Source organism: Rutilus rutilus (assembly GCF_951802725.1).
Source record: "Rutilus rutilus genome assembly, chromosome: 6".
NCBI classification, from domain to species: domain Eukaryota; kingdom Metazoa; phylum Chordata; class Actinopteri; order Cypriniformes; family Leuciscidae; genus Rutilus; species Rutilus rutilus.
This window is the reverse complement of record NC_140214.1, coordinates 285,101-305,000: the sequence shown is the minus strand read 5'-3', so window position 1 is coordinate 305,000 and position 19,900 is coordinate 285,101. Positions and strand designations below refer to the sequence as shown.

The following is a 19,900-nucleotide window of genomic DNA, read 5'->3' as shown; positions in this document are numbered from 1 at the left end:
ACACTGAAGACTGGAGTAATGATGCTGAAAATTCACAGGAATAAATTACACTTTACTAGTATATATTCACAAGAAAACAGTTATTTAAAATTAAATTGTTGTAAAAACCCTTAGCGCTGTATAAATGAAGGATCTGCACCTTGTGTCCGTCGTCGGTGATGACAGCGACCGCGTTGGGAACGATCTTAGCGGTGTGTTTCTTCTTAATGCTCAGAACGCTGGAGACGTGGATCATCACCTACAGAAACACACACACACTCATCATGCCAACACACACTGAACGTTCTCTCAACGTCATGAATCAACGTTCAATTCAATTCAATTCAATAACACAACGTGCACGGGATAGCCAACTCGTTCTTCCAGTGACGCTAACAGAACGTGTTCGTCTGACGTTTTTTAAAATGTAGTGCATGTAAGAATTATTAATTATTAATTATTAAAAGAAACGTATTAATCGCTTTTGTATTGTCAATGTGTGAACAGCTTCTAGCGAAACTTAAAGCTGCAGTGTGTAATATTACGGAGGATCTGTTGACAGAAATGCAATATCATATTCATAACTGTGTTTTCAGTGGTGTATAAAGACCTTAATGAAGCGTTGTGTGTTTATTAGCTTAGAATGAGCATTTCTCTCTACACACACCGCGGGTCCGCTTACATCCACTTGTTTCTACGGTGGCCCTGAACGGACAAACGCGTTTCGTCACTCTGTTGTTCTTCATGATAAGAAGCTTCAGCTAAAGTCAGCGAATAAAACACTGACACAATGATGAACAAGTGACAATAATATTCACAATAACATCGTTTTACTGAATAATCAAGTAAACCTAATTTCTTAGAAGAAACCTCATTGTTTAACTGGCTCCTCTCTGCTGTCTCAGACGACGACATCACTTCCTGTCGGCCACCGTAACTTCTGTTGGGTGCAGTTCACAACCTCACCACTAGATGCGCTAAAACTTACACACTGCACCTTTAAAATACAAGACCTTCCCGACTTCCCGGATTGTCTATGAATGAAAGCCTGCAGACTGAGGTTTATGTGAAGGACTCGGGACGTTTATGCTGGGAAAATTGAAAGGATTCAAAATCAAAATCTCTTCTGTTCAATGACACGAAACGAATGATAATAATGAGAGCCGTTCGAGAGAACGAGAGAGCATGTGCAATGCAAAGAAAAGCGATGAATTCAAACTAGTCTCATATTTTCAGATCTATATAGTCTATAGTCTCAAATATACGTTATAATCAATTTATCATCACAGTGTAATTATAATGAGCTCATCAGTCGACATGTTGCAGATCTCTATGATCAGATGCTTTCTTTCTTTCTTTCTTTCTTTCTAACTAATCTTTCTTTCTTTCTTTCTAACTAATCTTTCTTTCTTTCTTTCTTTCTAACTAATCTTTCTTTCTTTCTAACTAATCTTTCTTTCTTTCTTTCTAACTAATCTTTCTTTCTTTCTTTCTTTCTTTCTAACTAATCTTTCTTTCTTTCTTTATTTCTAACTAATCTTTCTTTCTAACTAATCTTTCTTTCTAACTAATCTTTCTTTCTTTCTTCCTAACTAATCTTTCTTTCTTTCTTTCTAACTAATCTTTCTTTCTTTCTTTCTAACTAATCTTTCTTTCTTTCTAACCTTTCTTTCTTTCTAATTAATCTTTCTTTCTTTCTAACAAATCTTTCTTTCTTTCTTTCTAACTAATCTTTCTTTCTTTCTAACTAATCTTTCTTTCTTTCAAACTAATCTTTATTTATTTATTTATTTCTAACTAATCTTTCTTTCTAACTAATATTTCTTTCTTTCTAACTAATCTTTCTTTCTTTCTTTTTCTAACTAATCTTTCTTTCTTCCTTCCTAACTAATCTTTCTTTCTTTCTAACTAATCTTTCTTTCTTTCTAACTAATCTTTCTTTCTTTCTAACTAATCTTTCTTTCTAACTAATCTTTCTTTCTTTCTTTCTAACTAATCTTTCTTTTTTCTACCTAATTTCTTCTTTTTCTTTCTTTCTTTCTTTCTTTCTTTCTTTCTTTCTTTCTAACTAATCTTTCTTTCTTTCTTTCTAACTAATCTTTCTTTCTTTCTTTCTAACTAATCTTTCTTTCTTTCAAACTAATCTTTATTTATTTATTTATTTATTTATTTCTAACTAATCTTTCTTTCTAACTAATATTTCTTTCTTTCTAACTAATCTTTCTTTCTTTCTTTTTCTAACTAATCTTTCTTTCTTTCTAACTAATCTTTCTTTCTTTCTAACTAATCTTTCTTTCTTTCTAACTAATCTTTCTTTCTTTCTTTCTTTCTAACTAATCTTTCTTTCTTTCTAACTAATCTTTCTTTCTAACTAATCTTTCTTTCTTTCTGACTAATCTTTCTTTTTTCTACCTAATTTCTTCTTTTTCTTTCTTTCTTTCTTTCTTTCTAACTAATCTTTCTTTTTTCTTTCTTTCTAACTAATCTTTCTTTCTATCTACCTAATTTTTTCTTTTTTTCTTTCTTTCTTTCATGTTGTTATTGAGAGGAAAGAGCAGCACATATTCATCTAAACGTCTCTCAGCAGCGAGGACGGTTAACAGTGTAACGCTAAAGTGATACTAAAGTTCATAAAGTGAAGAACGAACAAGCCCTTCTCTGTGAGGAGATCAGGCATCGAGTCGCGTGATTCTGCAGTTCACCGAACGGCCACCGGTGGCGCTATAACAAGGGTTTATGAATTATACAAACAGCCACTTTAACATTCGCATTAACAAGAAAAATGCTTTTAAAAGACTTAAAAAACTGGACGTTTTAGAAAAGATTCAGAAATACTGTTTTCATAACATTCCTAGAATATGGTTTTGTTTGCTAAAGGTTTCTGTCTTGTACATGCTGTTACCAGCCGGATCTCATGAAAGTGTGCATCTATAGCACGAATTGTATTTATCGTGCAATTTATACGCAAAAAAAGAGTTTTTACATGCAAATGATGATACACTTTATAATGCTATAATCCACCACTAGCCCCACCCACGGGGTTTACAGTGCATCATATGACCACGAAAACTCTTTTTTTTGTGTATAAATTGCACGATAAATAAAGTGTGTGCTATAGATGCGCGTTCTCGTGAGATGGTGTTGCTGTGACTGCTCTTCATCAGCGTTTGATAGACGTTTGAGGCTCAGACTCTCACCTTGGTGTCCTTGAGCAGCACAGACGAGTGGAAGCAGATGTGCTGACGGGACACGTACATCTTACCGTGGTAAATCACCTCCTTATGCAGAGCACAGGTGAACACTGCAACACAATCAACATGACATCAAACTCACTTACTTCAGTGATGAAGACTGTTCTCCTGAAACTCACCGTGCTCCAGATCCTCTGGGATCTCAGGGAAGAGTTTGCGGAAGGTCTTGCTGTAGTTCTTGAAGCTCTGAGGTAAAGAACAGAAGTTGAGGACAGTTAGAGCGAGTGTTCATGGACCAGTGGAGAGACTGAGAGATGAAGAATAAACTCACGCTGTGAACGCTGGATCTGTTCAAAGCCTCCTCGACAATCGTGGATCTGATGGACAGGAGATCATTATCATAATCACCGTAATAAAGATTATAAAGATTATGAAACCAATGACCAAGATCAGGGTCACGTCACTGGCTAGGATTGTAGAAGTGTGTGTTAGTGTTAAAGCTCGTTCACAACACGGACGACACCGTCTGACAGAGTTCACAGCACGACTATAACGATAACGACAGTGATATCTGGAGTCACTCTCAGAACGATTTCATTTCCCAGCTGATGAACAATATTAAAAACACCGACAGCCAATCAGAATCAGTCCTGCTTCATCGAGTTCACTCAGGGTTGCCAGATTGGGCGGTTTTGCTATCTATTTTGCGGGCAAAAATGGGTTTGGGCGGGTGGATAAAAATTGGGCTGGTTTCGGATCAGTTCGGCGGGTTTTTGTTGCCGAAACACCGGCACTTCAGATCCTTCTTCCTGCGACCCAATGTTCAGCAGGCAGCTCACTCACACACACACACACACACACACACACACACTACAACTCTGGCTGACGTGCCCCCTAACCTCACAACAGACACTAGGCTTGTTTGAGATGAGCAAAATCTGCACAGAATCGATCACCGGTGATCAGCGCGAGATGCATGCCGGTTAGAAATGTGTCCGAGTGCGGTCCGCCTTGCTCTGATGTCATGCTGACGTATGTCAAAAATCTCTCGCGAGTGCAAGGCGGACCTGTCGGATTCTGCAGTCGGGCGCAGTTGCTCTCCACCGACTGCGCTGATCAAAAGCATGATGGGAAACGACTTACTGACGACACAGCTCAATGTTCATTGGTTTAAACAACTGTGATGTATTGTTGTCTTTTAAAATGTTTGATTTTAAAACTCTAATATCATGTTTTATGTGTATAGCCTATGTTATGTGTGAATATTCCCAAACTATCTGACAGTGCTCTTTGGGTTATGCAATTAAATTTTTTATAAAAAAATAAAATAAATAAAAACACACATGTCTGTATTAAAGAAAAAATGATTGATAAACATGTATTTGGAATGGAATTAAATAACAAGTACTTTGGGTGTCTTGTTCATTTTATTTATTTTCATATAGAAGCAACAGAACTCAAATTCCATCCAGTTTATTGGCAACACTGTGCACGAGCGTGAATCCCGTGATATCCATCTTTGATCTCACAGGTGTCAGATCCACTGCGAGGAGAGAGATCTGTCCTGCTTGCCTGCTCTTTTTTCACTCCTCCTCTCACTGCAGCGCCTACTCTCGCATACATTTCAGGCGAGGCAAGGCGCATCTCAAACAAGCCGACTCCCACTACCTTAAAGTGACGCACGCCGGCACCGCCCGCCCCTCAAACATCACTCTAGATCATACTGTCTATGCTCTAGATCGCGGGGTTCTCTAACTCAGCTGACTGACACTGCGGTTTCACGACACTCTCTCCGGGTCAGCAGCGCCAACACAGATTTGAATGTTGCGATATGATTTTGTCAAAGGTTTAATAGACAGGCGAAATGGATTAAGATCGCGTGGGTGTTTGAATCGAGATCACAGTCTTTTAAAGATGAATCGTGCAGCTCTATAACGACACATTTCATCCTCTGTTGAAACGAAAGAGGCTAACTTCTGTCAACCTCATCTATAAGCAAGGGCAAAAATAAAGCAATTTAATTTGAATTAATATCTGTAATATTCTGTATTTAAAAAAATCGATTTAAAAATAATAATAAAATCGCGATATCTAGGTGAATCGATGTTTTTGACGAGGTTTTGGGCTGGAACACCTTGCTGGCACCTGGCAACCCTGTTCATGATCATTTAAATCAGGGTTCCTCAAACTCAGTCCTGGAGGGCCGCTGTCCTGCACAGTTTAGCTCCAACCCTGATCAAACACACCTGAGCAAGCTAATCAGTGTCTTCAGGATCATAAGAAACAGGGTTGGAGCTCAACTGTGCAGGACAGCGGCCCTCCAGGACTGAGTTTGAGGAACCCTGATTTAAAGAGACAGACAACAAAACTGAGAATAAACAGAACCATATCGAACGCTGATATAGTTATGGGTGTGGTTATTGGTGTGAATACCTGCGTGTGTGTGTGTGTGTGTGTGTGTGTAAACGTTCAGATGATCTAGTGTTCATCTGTGTGTGTGTGTGTGTGTGTGTGTGTGTGTGTGTGTGTGTGTGTGTGTGTGTGTGTGTGTTCACCTGCGTGTGACGCTGCTGTTCTGCTCCAGGATCTCCGGATGCGTGTCGTCTGGACTCTGGAAGTTTCTGATCTCTGAAGATCTTCTCAACAACATGTTCTTGGGCTTTGCGACTCCACTGTTCTCCAGCTGATATCTGAAGCACACACACACACAGGTACACACACACACACACACACACACACACACACACACACACACACACACACACGCACAGTCGCACACACACACTCAACGATGTAATCATCCACAAGCTGACTCAGGGAAGCAGAAGAAGAGCTGAGGAGAGTTCATGTCTGTCACACACTATCAAAATGAAAGTGAAATGCTGAAAACACTTTCACATTTGTTTAAAGACGAGATCTGGATGCTTTCAACAGAAGGAACTTTATACAGTTCAACAAATTCCAGAACATTCACTTAATGTGAATCAAACAATCAGCACAAACCCTTTCATATTAATATTTACAAGGCAATCATTAGATGATGTGTGTGTCTGGATGCTGTTAAAAGTGACATTTTCAGATTTGTATGCATTTGCACCAGATTATTCCAGTTCAGTCATTACACTATTAATATTACTAATGGCACACAAATAGTATAGTTTGTTATTGTTTCTGAAATATGAAAAATAATAATAATAATAATAATATTAAATTCATGTTTCCATCTGATTTTACAAAGCAAAGCTTGACAGATGAGCAAGAGCTGTATTTCAGAAGCCAAAGTTAATCAGAATTCATAATTACCATCAGAGATGAAACAATGGCGACGATCAAACAAACGTATTGAGTGGAAGGAAATGAAGCCCAAACGAAACAAGTCTGCTTTAAGAGCCGGAGAAGGACAGCTTTAACTAGAAATACAGTTTCTAAAGTTACTGTCTCCAGAGAAACTCACACACAACATCCTCAGCGCGACACTGAAGCTCAGTCACAGTGAAGATTACGCTGAAGACACTGGTCGAACTGGTTTCTGCTCGGATCCAGTCTAATGAGCCTCTATGGGAACTCGATTAACACGTCTGCGCTCACTCAAGCAAACACTCACACCGATCACACAAACACAACTGTGTTTAAAACACCTTTAACGCCTTGAAGAAGGTCAATATTATATTATAAGCTTGTTCTGGGTTCTTAATGATAATGATAATGATAATAATAATAATAATAATATTAATAATAGTAGAAGCACTTCCGGTGCTCTGGCCCTATAATAATAATAAACACCAAATGGAAACCTATTTATGGGAAACAAAATGGTGTTGCTCCTCAGATCAGCAACATTGACCCAAACACCACCCGCGTGTCTCCCATAGACAGTAGGTGTCTCCCTGATCTGACCCGCTGCCGGCGACACGAGATCGGCTTCATCAGGCGTGTGAAGGTGAACTGTAGCCGGAGGGCAAGTGTTTTAAAGCGGTAATGATTTCACTGTGATGAAAATGCACTCAGACTGGTTGAGTTTGTATTGCACTCGTTCTTCTGTCTGTGTAAAACACTTTCAGTTAGCCTACTGGCGATAGCGATACTTAAACACATGCCATTGGAATAATTAACATTTTTTATGTTTGTGAAAGTCTCTTCTGCTCACCAAGGCTGAATTTATTTGATAAAAATACAGTTAAAAACAGTGACATAATATTATAATTTGAAAGAAACGCAAAGTTCTGTCATGAAATCGGTATTTAACTCAGTCACGTAACTCTTAGCTGATTGGTTCCCACTGTATCAGTAGCTAATGAGCTCGCTAGCAGAGAAAAGCAATATTCAAATGTAATGAATTATTATTATTATTATTATTAATCAACAACAGCAGCAGAATCTATAATCAACAGCAGCAGCAATAACAGCAGTTTAGCAGATCAATCCACCAAGACCAAACACATTAAAGGTGCATTGTGTAATGTCCGTCAAAAAAATCAGTTCATACTCCACATTCCATACCAGATGGGGGCAGTATACCTCCAGAAAGTGAGTTGGTCTACTCTAGAGTAACAACCGAGTAACGGCATAGTCTCTATGCTCCGCCCCTACCTTCACAACCACCCTAGAGCCGAAGCCGAGCCCACTCCCAATAGAGGACGTTTTGACTGTAGAGTTGGTTGGTGTCAAGTGATTTTGAATTATGACATCTTCAAGCTACTCCCCTTCACCTTTACCAGTGAATATGTTCATATTCGTTTTGTTCATATTACATTTTTATTGTTAGTTTGAATTACATTAATTTGACAGACAGCATTCGCTGATGTTGACCAAGCTAGCGCCAACGTAACCAGAGCTGCCAACTCTCACGCATTCACCGTGAGACACACGCAATTGACACTTTTCACACGCTCAGGCCACACATCAATTTTCTCACGCGCAGAAAAACTGCGAAGCAAAGAGGACACGGAGACCGACAGACAAGACAGAGCAGGTTAGTTATGATATAAAAAAAATCTCAGCTCTCAGAATCTGTCAATTTTAATTACGCAATTCAAACAATAAATACCGTTTTGGCGCTTGTAAATGTTACGCGACAGATCCCTAGCGCACGTGAACCGATCATCTCTACTAGCTAATAGTAAATAAACACGAACACTGTTGAAAGATACAGTAGGCTGCAACTTACCAAAATGTATTCCTCATACAAAATATCGACCAATCAGTGTTTTTTTTTTAGCGTGAAGAGGTTACTTACCAATCCAAAAGAAATGTGGCAAGTTCGGAGTCGAACCTCATCTCTTTCGTGTCCATCAGTTGCCTCCAGCAATGGAAAGCAGTCCCAAGGTTAACTCTAGTCCTGTTCCGTTTTTTATCTGATTGATAAATTTATCTGATTGTGATCGCCCACAAGCCGTGCGAGTTATTCGTGTATTGCAGGTTGGCTGGTGGTTATGTTGCCCGCATACCGCCTCCCATGGCTGAAACTGGTATTACGACACCTGTCGGGCCGTGGATAGTAATGCTAAAGCTAATTTAGGTTGATATCTCCGCAGCACTATAACTTGTCATTTTTTTAATGACATCATCGCCCTTATTTCTTCTCATTCTTTTGATGCGTGTAGCTCATTTTTTGGATATTTTTACCTCAATTTTTACACAAGGCACCTTTAAGGGCTGTATTTTAACGATCTGAAACGCAAGTATCAAGCGTTAAACATATAATAATTTGGGTAAATGTGTAAGCTAGATTTATTTTTCTAGGTTTCTCCTGGTCAGTGGAGGAATTGTTTTCTGAAACTGCAAAATAGCACCAGGGAACGTTAGCGCCGGAACACGCCTCCTCTTTTCCCTGAACCGCCCCCGGGAGCGCAAGTTCATTCCCTGATTTACCGACGTGTGTCTGTGGAGGGAAGAGTCCGCTGTGCGCGGGTGAGAAACAGGAATGAGACATGCGTCGCTGTACGAACTCTATTGCGCTGGGAGTGGGATAGGGCCCTAACAGTCATATTCATTACCAAACAAACACTTTGAGTTGTCATGACAGAACTGTTGATCAAGTACAACACATTTCTCCCAAACAATTGTTGTTTAGCATAGTAGGTTATACACACCACATAATATTAGCATAGGTAACCCTTAGTTTCAGAATTGTGTATATTGTTCACTTATAACTGTATTGGTACACTATTATTATGAAAGGGTACACTGTGTTTCTGACACTGTAAACTGCTGCATATCTAAAGCGTTACCTAACTGTTTTGTATGTGAAGATATTGTAAAATGTAATTTATTCCTGTGTTCCTGTACATTATAAATGTCTTTACTGTGACTTTTGAACAATTGAATGCAGCCTTGTTAAAGAGTAGTAGAGTAAATACAGTATATTTATTCATATACAGTGTATATATATATATATATATATATATATATATATATAACAGAGGGAACAGGTTGTGGTTATCTGAACAGGTTATTTGAGGGAACAGGTTCTCTCAAAGTTATGAACAAACTTTCTTCCAGTAACGTTAATAGAATATTTGTTATCTGGTCATTAATAATGTTCTCAAAATATTAGCAATTAGCAATTTAAATTTTATTCCTGAAACATTTCAGTTAGAGGTTCGGGGCTTTTTTCTTTATGTTTTTTAAAGGTAACACTTTTTTTTGTAAATGTTACCACCTGTTCAGAGAACATTCAATAGTAAAATTCCCATAATGTTTGCAAAACTCAAATCAAATCAAATCAAATGGAATGTTTCCTTAATGTTCATATAACCAAGAAAAAGGTTTTGTGTTATTATGTTGTAAGAGGAACAATCCAGAAGATTAGAAGCTTTACCCTCTTTAAGAGTCCCTGTATAAACTCAAACACTCACCCTGAGCTGTCCAGAGAAAATTTCCTGTTTGCTTTTTTACTTCCCATCATGCGTGAGATTCAGTGTTTCCATTGAGCGTCTGAAGATCTGTGCACTGTATCCATCAGTCAGATCTCACTGCAGAGGGTAGAAGCTGTGGCCACGCCCACCTGACACTAGCCACGGGCACCGGACACAGAGCCACGCCCACCCGACACAGAGCCACGCCCACCTGACACAGAGCCACGCCCACCCGACACAGAGCCACGCCCAGCTGACAGAGCCACGCCCACTGGACACATAGACACGCCCACCCGACACAGAGCCACGTCCACTTGGCAGAGCCACGCCCACTGGACACATAGCCACGCCCACCTGCCAGAGCCACAGCCACTTCAAGACTCAGCCACATCCTGCCAACCGTCAAGTCAAGTCTCCTTCATTTATACAGCGCTTTAACAATATAGATTTTTTCAAAGCAGTTTGTGATAAAAATACATTTAAAGTAGAGATTGTTTAGGCTTTACAGCAGCTCTAGAATAAAGTTATTGTCCAGCTAAAGTTAGTTTTGATTGATTCACTTCCGTTCTAAAGATCATTAGTGATTAACTTAGGGGCCGCTAACACACACCGTTCTCACAGAAAACAGAAACTTTTAATGTGTTCTGGCCGTTCATTCACACACAACAGTGTTTGAGGCTCGAGAACACACACTCTGAAACAGGATCCATGTGCAAGTTTTGAAATTGCTTGTCTGGCAGCGTAATACAGAATTATTAGTCGTTACCGCGGATCCAGGCAAACTGGAATCATTTTGATAATGTGTTATCTGCACAGAGGCGAAGGGAAAGCGTTATTATGCTGTGTCTGAAACATGGGAGATCTTGGCATCTCAGGCAGTTTTTGATTAAAACTTTTTTTGTTACATGTCAGTGTTTCTTGATCATTAAAAGTGATGTTCACCAGAAGCTTCAAAACACAGTCTGACTGAGCAGCACTGATTCAGATGACACCCGTGTGGGTTGGTTTGCCCCGCCCACCAGCCCACCGAGGCCCCGCCCACCAGCCCACTGAGGCCACGCCCACCAGCCCACCGAGGCCACGCCCACTGGATCAGTGTGTTCTTCTAAAGCACGTGACGGGGCGCACCTGCACGGATCAGGTGTCACACAAACACAAACTCATCAAGTGTGGATGAAGCAGATGCTATCAGACACTAGAGACGATGATGAAACGCTGATCTCTCAGGAGTTCACCGTCACTGCAGAAGAAGAGCGAGAACGTACATGAGACTCTACAGGAATACATGAGGAACACACTTATCCATTCATCCATTTTATATTTTCATTCTTTCAGCTGGTCCATCAGATGACAGTAATATTATCATTTTTGCACCAGCCACACGCACAGGATTGTGGGATATCAGGGACACAACCGTCCCAAACTCAGATACAGGAACGTTAGGAGACAGGAAGTTACACAGATACAAACAGGATGTTCCTCTACATATGTCAAAATTACTTTATGTTCCAATAAGGACAACTAGCACGTTGGCCACGAGCTCCTCTGTTCTGTAGATATCAGCCCTCACACACACACACACACACACACACACACACACACACACACACACACACACACACACACACACACACACACACACACACACACACACACACAGGTTGGGTATACGCCACGAGCTCCTCTGTTCTGTAGATATCAGCCCTCACACACACACACACACACACACACACACACACACACACACACACACACACACACACACAGGTTGGGTATACGCCACGAGCTCCTCTGTTCTGTAGATATCAGCCCTCACACACACACACACACACACACACACACACACACACACACACACACACACACACACACACACACACACAGGTTGGGTATACGCCACGAGCTCCTCTGTTCTGTAGATATCAGCCCTGACACACACATCTCAGATCCTGGAAACAAGACAGCTTGAAGCGGTTATTCTAACAAACGAGAAACAAATCAGTAAAATAATAAAGCAAGAGAGTCACGCAGAAACACAATGAAAAGAACAGAACAATGAGCAGCTCTGCTGTCAGACTGAAGACTCAGATTTCATCAGCAGCTTCTCCAGATGAAGCTCATTGTGTGTGTGTGTGTGTGTGTGTGTGTGTGTGTGTGTCGTGACTCGCGTTACACAACCTCACCCCCTCTGAGACACATTACAGCATCTCAGACACCTGCACACACACACACACACACACACACACACTCATAGCCCACATCTCCTGTATTCTTCTGGGCCACATCCTACATGGAGCGACAGTGACGTCTCAACCTGAGTCTTGCTGGCAATAGGACTTATATCCGGGCCTCATCCGGGCCTCCTCCGGGCCTCACCCGGGCCTCATCCGGGCCGCACACAGCAAGCCACAACTCACACTAAAACCAGCTTGATGTGTGTGGCCCATGTGGCCTTTTCCGTTGCCAGAAATGAGGCCCAGATATGTGTGCTATCACACACACACACACACACACACACACACACACACACACACACACACACACACACACACACACACACTTACAAACCTGGAGGAAGTAGAACATGATCATCATGGGTCGTGTGAATGCTGTGAATGCTAAACCAGTGTGTGTGTGTGTGTGATAATGTGTTCCTCATGATGATTTTCAGATCTCAGGTTTGATTGTGTTCAACACAAACATTATGAGTTTAACTGGTTTGTCAGATGTTGAGTCACGCTGAACACAATATGATCATAATTACAGGTTTTAAGTATTAACGTGATGTCCCTCCTCAGTGTTTCTGTCTCGTTCTCCAGAACAAACATCTAAACATTCTTAAATCAAGATACATTTACTGGAGAAGAAGCAACATGACTGAAGATATTAAGTAAAAAAATTGGTTGAAACAAGATCAAATATCTGCCAGTGGAGTCAGAATAATAATCTTAATTCAAAGGAAAACACTAGGTTTCTGAAACATGGGAAGGCGGTTATTATCTTATTAAAAGGGTTCGGTCAGGAGCTTCATATACAGAACCTTTCAGGGCCAGGGGTTCTTCATCTTAAATCAGTTTTATGAATTTAACAGCTCGCTTTAAAGGAAACTGTATTCCAAAAAAAAAAAACAAAAAAAAAAACCTGTTAAACAGGAACTATTATGAGGAACTATTATGATAGAACAGGAACTATTATGCATAGAATTTTTTTTAAGCATTCTTTAAAACTGAGTCAAGAACCCTAGAGGTCTATAATATCTTTTCTTCGAGTTCGCGTGATTAATATGACATCATATATTGGTTGAGCGCCGCTTTCGTGGCACATCGAGTTCAACAACATGAACTTTCACACTGTTTTTATCTCGTACAGGAATCCGTGAAGATCTGGAGATATCAGTGAACGCCTGAACCGGATCGTTTATTACAGCACAGAACCAGCAAGAGCAGGTTTAAGATGAGAATGTGCGATCAGTGCTGCCTGGGATATCTCTCTCTCTCTCTCTCTCACACACATATACACACACACACACACACACCCCTGCGATCACGTGTGTGTGATGACGCTCACAATCAAAATAACGAGAGTTCATATATGCTTTTCAGCTGATGATCTCGACATGCATCTCAATATTTGTGTAAAGCATTTGCTCTGAAAAAGCCTGATTTTTGGCATATTTCTCAGATCTTTTCAAACCCTTTCTCGTGATCAGTCGAGAGACTCGTGACTCTTTAGAACAAATAAGTTTTCACAGCAATGTCAAAAAAATAACCATTTTCGGTTCCCCAAAGAACCTGTCACCCAAAGAATGTGTGTGTGTGTGTGTGTGTGTGAATATGTGAGTGTGTGTCACAGTTGGTTTTCGTTTGTCAAATGTTTTACTTTGTTCAGGTTTCCGCCGCTCCTTTGTTACCATGGTAACCATCATTGAGTTCATTAGGTTCAGCTGTGTTTCATTCATCATCCTCATTTGTGTTTGCTCTATGAGTTGGTCCCTCACATCCATTCTCTGTCTGATCACCGCTGTAAATAGTGTGTGTTGCTGCTGTTCTGCTGGCTTGTATTTTTGATCATCATTAAACCTTCATCTTGTTCTGTTGTCCTGCATCCACCCGTGACAGTGTGTGTGTGTTCCTGAACGCTTACAACTGTATAATCCATGACAATGTGCTGAATTGTTTTAATCTGTTGGATTATTCAAAAATGTTATTCCTAATGAAATTTGACTTGTAATGTGGAATCAAATAAAGTATATATGTAAGTATATATGATGAAATGTGATCTATCTAGTGATCATGATCCACTCTGTTTAATCCCACTGATGTATTAAAATGAGCATGGAATCGACGATTAACATAAATCAGCAGTTTCATCACAAATCACTGATGAAATAAGAGACACACACACACACTTCTTCACGTCAGTATATCCAGTCGTTCTGTTTTAATACAAAGTCGACATATTATCTACACATATGATCTGAAATCAGTAAGCAGAGAAAAGTGAAGCACTACGTAGTCATCAGCACTCGGCCCTCAATCCCTCGTTCCTTCATTCCCTCGTTCCTTCATTCCCTCGTTCCTTCATTCCCTCGTTCCCTCATTCCTTCATTCCCTCGTTCCTTAGTTCCCTCATTCCCTCATTCCTTCATTCCCTCATTCCTTCATTCCCTAGTTCCCTCATTCCTTCATTCCCTCGTTCCTTCATTCCCTCATTCCCTCGTTCCTTCATTCCCTCATTCCCTCGTTCCTTCATTCCCTAGTCTGAAGTGTTGCTTTGACAAATGATTGTGGGATTATTCCTGTGCTTTCGTCTTCAAAGGAACTTTTTAATAAGAGAATATTTGAATAAGAAACACCAGTGGTGAATGTGCTTTAACTCGAGGAGAGAAACTCTGTGCTGAGGAAGATCCGTGTCTAGCCGATGCTGAGACTGACGGAACATGATCACTGAGACGCTCATATCTGCCAATATTTGATATTAGATTCACATTGATAACCACATTCACTTCGCCGATGAACAGGAGCGTCAGTTTAAAACGACAGGAGGGACCGTAACTTCAGGTGTGTGTAAAGGTGTGGTCACATGAGCCAAAGTTTGTTAGGGTTAATGTTTTATCAATAGTTTAGTGAAAAAACTAAACTTTCTGTCCTGTTTTCCAGCACAAATATAGAAACATTCTTAAATCAAGATTCATTTACTGGAGAAGAAGCAAAATTAATGAAGATATTTAGTCAAAAATGTGTCAAAAATGAAGTGAGTTTGTGTTTAAAACAAGAACTTTTCCAATGGAGTCAGAAAAATAATATTAATTCAAAGAGAAAACAAGATTATTTCTGACTCCATCGGCAGATATTAGTTCTAGTTTTAAACACAAACTCACTTCATTTCCATACATTTTTAATCTTTAAACATCTTCAGTCATTTTCTTGATTTAAGAATGTTTGTACTGGAAAACAAGACTAAAAAACTAAAGAACATCTTCTGCAATGTAATTTCAGCAGTTTCTGCACATTTCCACAATTTTGTGGAAAAAGGTCCAATTCTATTGTCAACAGTGCAGCGAAACTCGACGAGCTGCGAAAACGGATTTGGGAAAATCTTTCGCTAAATCCGCTTGTATTCCTATTGAAATGACACACGTGACCACACTTTAAATATCACATTTCAGTCAATCATGTTAACATGGTTTTACCCTGCTGGTTTCGTGCAGTTTACCACGGTATGCAAATCTGATGCTGTTTAACCCCGCGTGTGCTTGATCTCGCTTCGTCTGACTGATAATGCCGATGAGAACCATGTGACGTCTCAGAACTCCAGCGATTGGCTGAGGTTTGGGCTCTGAGGACCGTTGGCTTCTCTAGAACAATCAGTGCACAGGAAATATATAAAATATCTGAGAGGGTTTACGAAGCACAACACTGTACATCTGAGCCATGTACAGTCACATTAGCTGGCCAACTACACCACAGCTCACAAATCATAGTGCCATAAAAATCATGTAAATAAATAAGATCCTTAGAAATTCAAGCATATCATCAACAAAATGAAATAAAAAAATCAGGTCGATTAAATATTTGACAACAACGATAATAAGGCTCACTTCACGTCTCGAACCGGCTGGTTTCCCGCGCTACTCCTAAACATCACGCCTTCGCTAAACTAAACATGACGGGAAGAGTTTCGCGAGTGTGTTCTAGATCTGCGATTCCTCCTAGAACGTGCGTGTCGAATCATTTCCGTGTTCTGGGAAGAGCGATCGTCTTCCGTCTCGTTACGCAACAGCCGAAAGAGCAAAAGAACATGATACAGATACGAGATTAGCACTGAAACTCGCTCGCCTCTCAAACACGCGTAAGCAGCAGAAAGTCTTGAAGACACACACTAACACAGTATTCACAGGAGTTGATCCGCCTCGCTCCGTTAGGCACAGACGGTGGGAGATCTCGTTTAACTAAACTCCCGTTTAATCGTCCCGATGGCAACGATCCCGTCATTCACACGAACGAACGAACGAACTCACGTCTGACGTTGGCAAAGACAGTTCGAAGAAACTCCCACTGAAGGGTGCAGCAATAATCCAGGCTTTTGATTTCATAGTTTCTTGTTGTTGTTTTGCTTTAAATAGATTTTTTTGTACATGTAATATTTTCCTCTTCATCCACGGTTTAATATTTCTAGAAAGCCGACCACAACATTAATATCAATAAGTGAACACTGAGGTAATAGTTTGCGTCTCTGGAGTGTGGGTCCTCTGCGAGGGTTTGCTGGGGTCGAGGGGAAGGTGTTCTTCACGTGTTCTTGGCCTTCTTCTTCTTCTCTTATGTTGCATAGTGATCAAAACTTCCAAGGTACTCGAGGCCGGCCTGATAGCAGAACTGGTACTCGTCCTGGAAACACACACACACACACACACACAGATCTGATCACATGACTGCAGGAGACGAGACGAACCTCGAATAAGAGTTTGTTGTTCATCTGATTATCTGTTCATCACTAGTGCATTATATTCTCTGTTTGATAGACTAAAAAGATAACAATAAAAGTGAGTGGTGCTTGCAGTGGCAAAACTTTGCACTAGGGTGCTCTGGGTGGTTGCTAGGGCGTTGCTATGTGGTTGTTAGGCAGGTGCTAGGGTGTTGCTAGGATGTGGTGGGTGTTGCTAGGGTGTTTTGAGTAGTTACTGTGGTGTTCTGAGTGACTGATAGGGCATTGCGACATAGTTGACAGCCAGTAGCTAGTACGTTGTGGGTGTTGCTAGCGTGCTCTTAGGCAGTTGCTAGGGTGTTCTGTGTATTTTCTAGGGTGTTATCGATGTTTGCTTTGGCATTGCTATGTGGGTGCTAGACAGTTACTATGGTGATGTCCTGGGTGGTTGCAAGGGTGTTGCTAGGCAGTTGCTAGGGTGTTGTCTATGGTTGCTAGACTGTTACTATGGTGATGTTCTGAATGGTTGTAAGGGTGTTGCTAGGCAGTTACTAGGGTGTTGTCTATGGTGATGTTCTGGGTGGTTTTAAGGGTGTTGCTAGGCAGTTGCTAGGGTGTTTATGGGTGATTGCAAGGGTGGTTGCTAGGGTGTTGCTAGGACATGGTTATGTGCTTGCTAGGTAGTTTCTAGGGTATTCTGGATGGTTGCTAGGCAGTTAATAGGATGTTCTGGGAGGTTGCTAGGGTGTTGTCGATGGTTGCTAGACAGTTGCTAGATGGTGATGTTCTGAATGGTTGTAAGGGTGTTGCTAGGCAGTTTCTAGGGTGTTTATGGGTGATTGCAAGGGTGATTGCTTGGGTGTTGCTAGGACATAGTAATGGAGTTGCTAGGCAGTTTCCAGGGTATTCTAGATGGTTGCTAGGGCGTTGGCATGTATGTCTCTGTAAGCACATTTTATTGTATGATATTTGCTATATAAATAGAAGTTTTCCAATAAGAGTAAGCATCATGGCATCAGTGGTAGTGTGGGTCTGAGGTGGGAAAGTATGTTCTACAGGAGGTTCAATAGAAACGAGATCTTCCACAGACTCACAGCTCGATGGTAAACGGTGATGTGTGTTTACCGTACCTCAGTCTGCACCATCGCCGGCCGTTGCGTGCGCAGCATTTTGACGGTCTGGAAGATGTCGACGGCGCCCTCGTAACGCATGCGCTCCAGCACGATACTGAGAGTGATGAACACACCTGTGCGCCCGACGCCCGCACTGAGAGAGAGAGAGAGAGAGTCTCAGGATTCAGCTCATGTTCGTCTACAAACACTGAGTGCGTGTGTGTGTGTGTCTGAGTATCATCATCACCTGCAGTGGACTGTGATTGGTCCATCCTGACCAAACTGCTCCTTGGTTTTATGCACCTGTCCAATGAAATCAATGAAACCCTCCCCTGACTTTGGAACACCTTGTTCTGGCCAATCGGTGAACTGGAACTGTCTGACGGTTCTGGACTGTCCGTCCTACGGGAAAAAAAGACAACGAGTCTGAACATCTCCAGGTGTGAGAAACACTCCGACTGCTGAGGCACATGAGGTCAACGTCCTGAATATAAACACACACGTGACTTTCAATCTCTCTTCATGAGGATCCATGCATCTCATGTGCTGCTAGGGTGTTGCTAGGGTGCTCCAGGGCAGTTACTAGGGTGTTCTTGGTTGTTGCTAGGGTGTTGCTATGTAGGAGCTCAGGTGTTTGCTATGGTATTGCTATGTGGTTGCAAGGCAGTTAATATGTTGTACTGGGTGGTTGCTAGGGTGTTGCTAGGCAGTTGCTATGATATAGTTATGTAGTTGCTCTTTGTGAGGATTTATGCGTCTCATGTGCTTCTAGGGCATTGCTAGGGTGCTCCAGGGCAGTTGCTAGGGTGTTGCTAGGGTGCTCCAGGGCAGTTACTAGGGTGTTCTGGGTGGTTGGTAGGGTGTTGCTATGTAGGAGCTCAGGTGTTTGCTATGGTATTGCTATGTGGTTGCATGGCAGTTAATAGGGTGTTATGGGTGGTTGCAAGGGTGTTGCTAGGTTGTACTGGGTGGTTGCAAGGGTATTGCTAGGCAGTTGCTAGGCAATTAGGTTCAGTGTTGGCTCAATCCAGGCTCAGTTCTACTTCAGAACATCATCTGCATGTAAGATCAGATGGTACCGCGGTAAACGACGGCCTGTACTCACCCTGGCGTCGGTGACTTTGAACTCTCTCAGGATGTACTGTGGCATGTTGTATTCTGCCATGGGATCCACCACGAAGTACTGATAGCGAGCCGAACGCTCCGCCGGCCAGTACTGATGACACTTCTCCTGTCGACACACACACACACACACACACACACACACACACACACACACACACACACACACACACACACACACACACACACACACACACACGGTACAGAAACGGCTCATTTCCTCATGCAAACTAGGATGAAAAATCTTCCTTGACCAGCTTTTATTTCTCCATAACTGAGACGAGATGACATCATTACGACTATATCAACATTACAAAAACTTTACCAAAATCTCTCAATAATTTCTTCAACAAAAAAAGAGCAGAAAAATAATCTAGAATGTTTTTAAAAAGCCACTACGAGCTTTCATGCGATCTGTTGACTGAATACAGTGTTGGCGCTAACTCATTACAAGTAACTTCAGTTAAGTAATCAGATTACTTTTTCAAGTAACTAGTAAAGTAACGCATTACTTTTTCAAAATACAACAAAATATCAGAGCTACTTTTTCAAATAAGTAACGCTAGTTACTTTTTCACATTTATTGACTGACAGCTCTCCTGTCCCCATGTTGAAAGAAATAAAGTGAGGAGGTGTTGTGTTCGCTGTGTGTGTGTTTGTGTGAGTGAGTGTGTGTGTGTGTGTGTGTGTGTGTGTGTGCGCTGTGTAAACATGA

At 41.2% G+C, this 19,900-nt stretch overlaps 2 protein-coding genes across 6 annotated transcripts in view; both read right to left on the bottom strand.

The window, feature by feature from the left end:
* The window catches only part of LOC311292448 (GRAM domain-containing protein 2A), a 20,251-nt gene extending 10,076 nt beyond the window's left edge, over positions 1-10,175 (bottom strand). For 3 of the 5 annotated variants that reach the window (XR_014627721.1, XM_084412123.1, XM_084412124.1), the window contains exons 1-6: positions 10,028-10,175; positions 5,726-5,860; positions 3,502-3,547; positions 3,350-3,416; positions 3,177-3,280; positions 140-238 (exon numbers count right to left, since the gene is read on the bottom strand). Coding sequence is in view for 4 of the 5 variants with exons in the window: in XM_084412123.1 (XP_084268249.1) it covers positions 140-238; positions 3,177-3,280; positions 3,350-3,416; positions 3,502-3,547; positions 5,726-5,860; positions 10,028-10,077 (501 nt within the window). In the remaining variant the exon portion in view is untranslated. Of the gene's footprint in view, positions 1-139; positions 239-3,176; positions 3,281-3,349; positions 3,417-3,501; positions 3,548-5,725; positions 5,861-6,473; positions 6,686-10,027 lie in introns of those variants that run through there. The other 2 variants (XM_084412125.1, XM_084412126.1) reach the window with 1 other exon arrangement.
* A 4,260-nt stretch (positions 10,176-14,435) lies between these two features.
* Positions 14,436-19,900, bottom strand: part of ptprsb (protein tyrosine phosphatase receptor type Sb) — a 111,120-nt gene continuing 105,655 nt past the window's right edge. Inside the window, exons 30-33 of the mRNA XM_084410262.1 lie at positions 19,169-19,294; positions 18,311-18,465; positions 18,082-18,217; positions 14,436-16,914 (exon numbers count right to left, since the gene is read on the bottom strand). Coding sequence (XP_084266388.1) covers positions 16,846-16,914; positions 18,082-18,217; positions 18,311-18,465; positions 19,169-19,294 — 486 coding nt within the window. The 3' untranslated portion in view covers positions 14,436-16,845. The remainder of the gene's footprint in view (positions 16,915-18,081; positions 18,218-18,310; positions 18,466-19,168; positions 19,295-19,900) is intronic.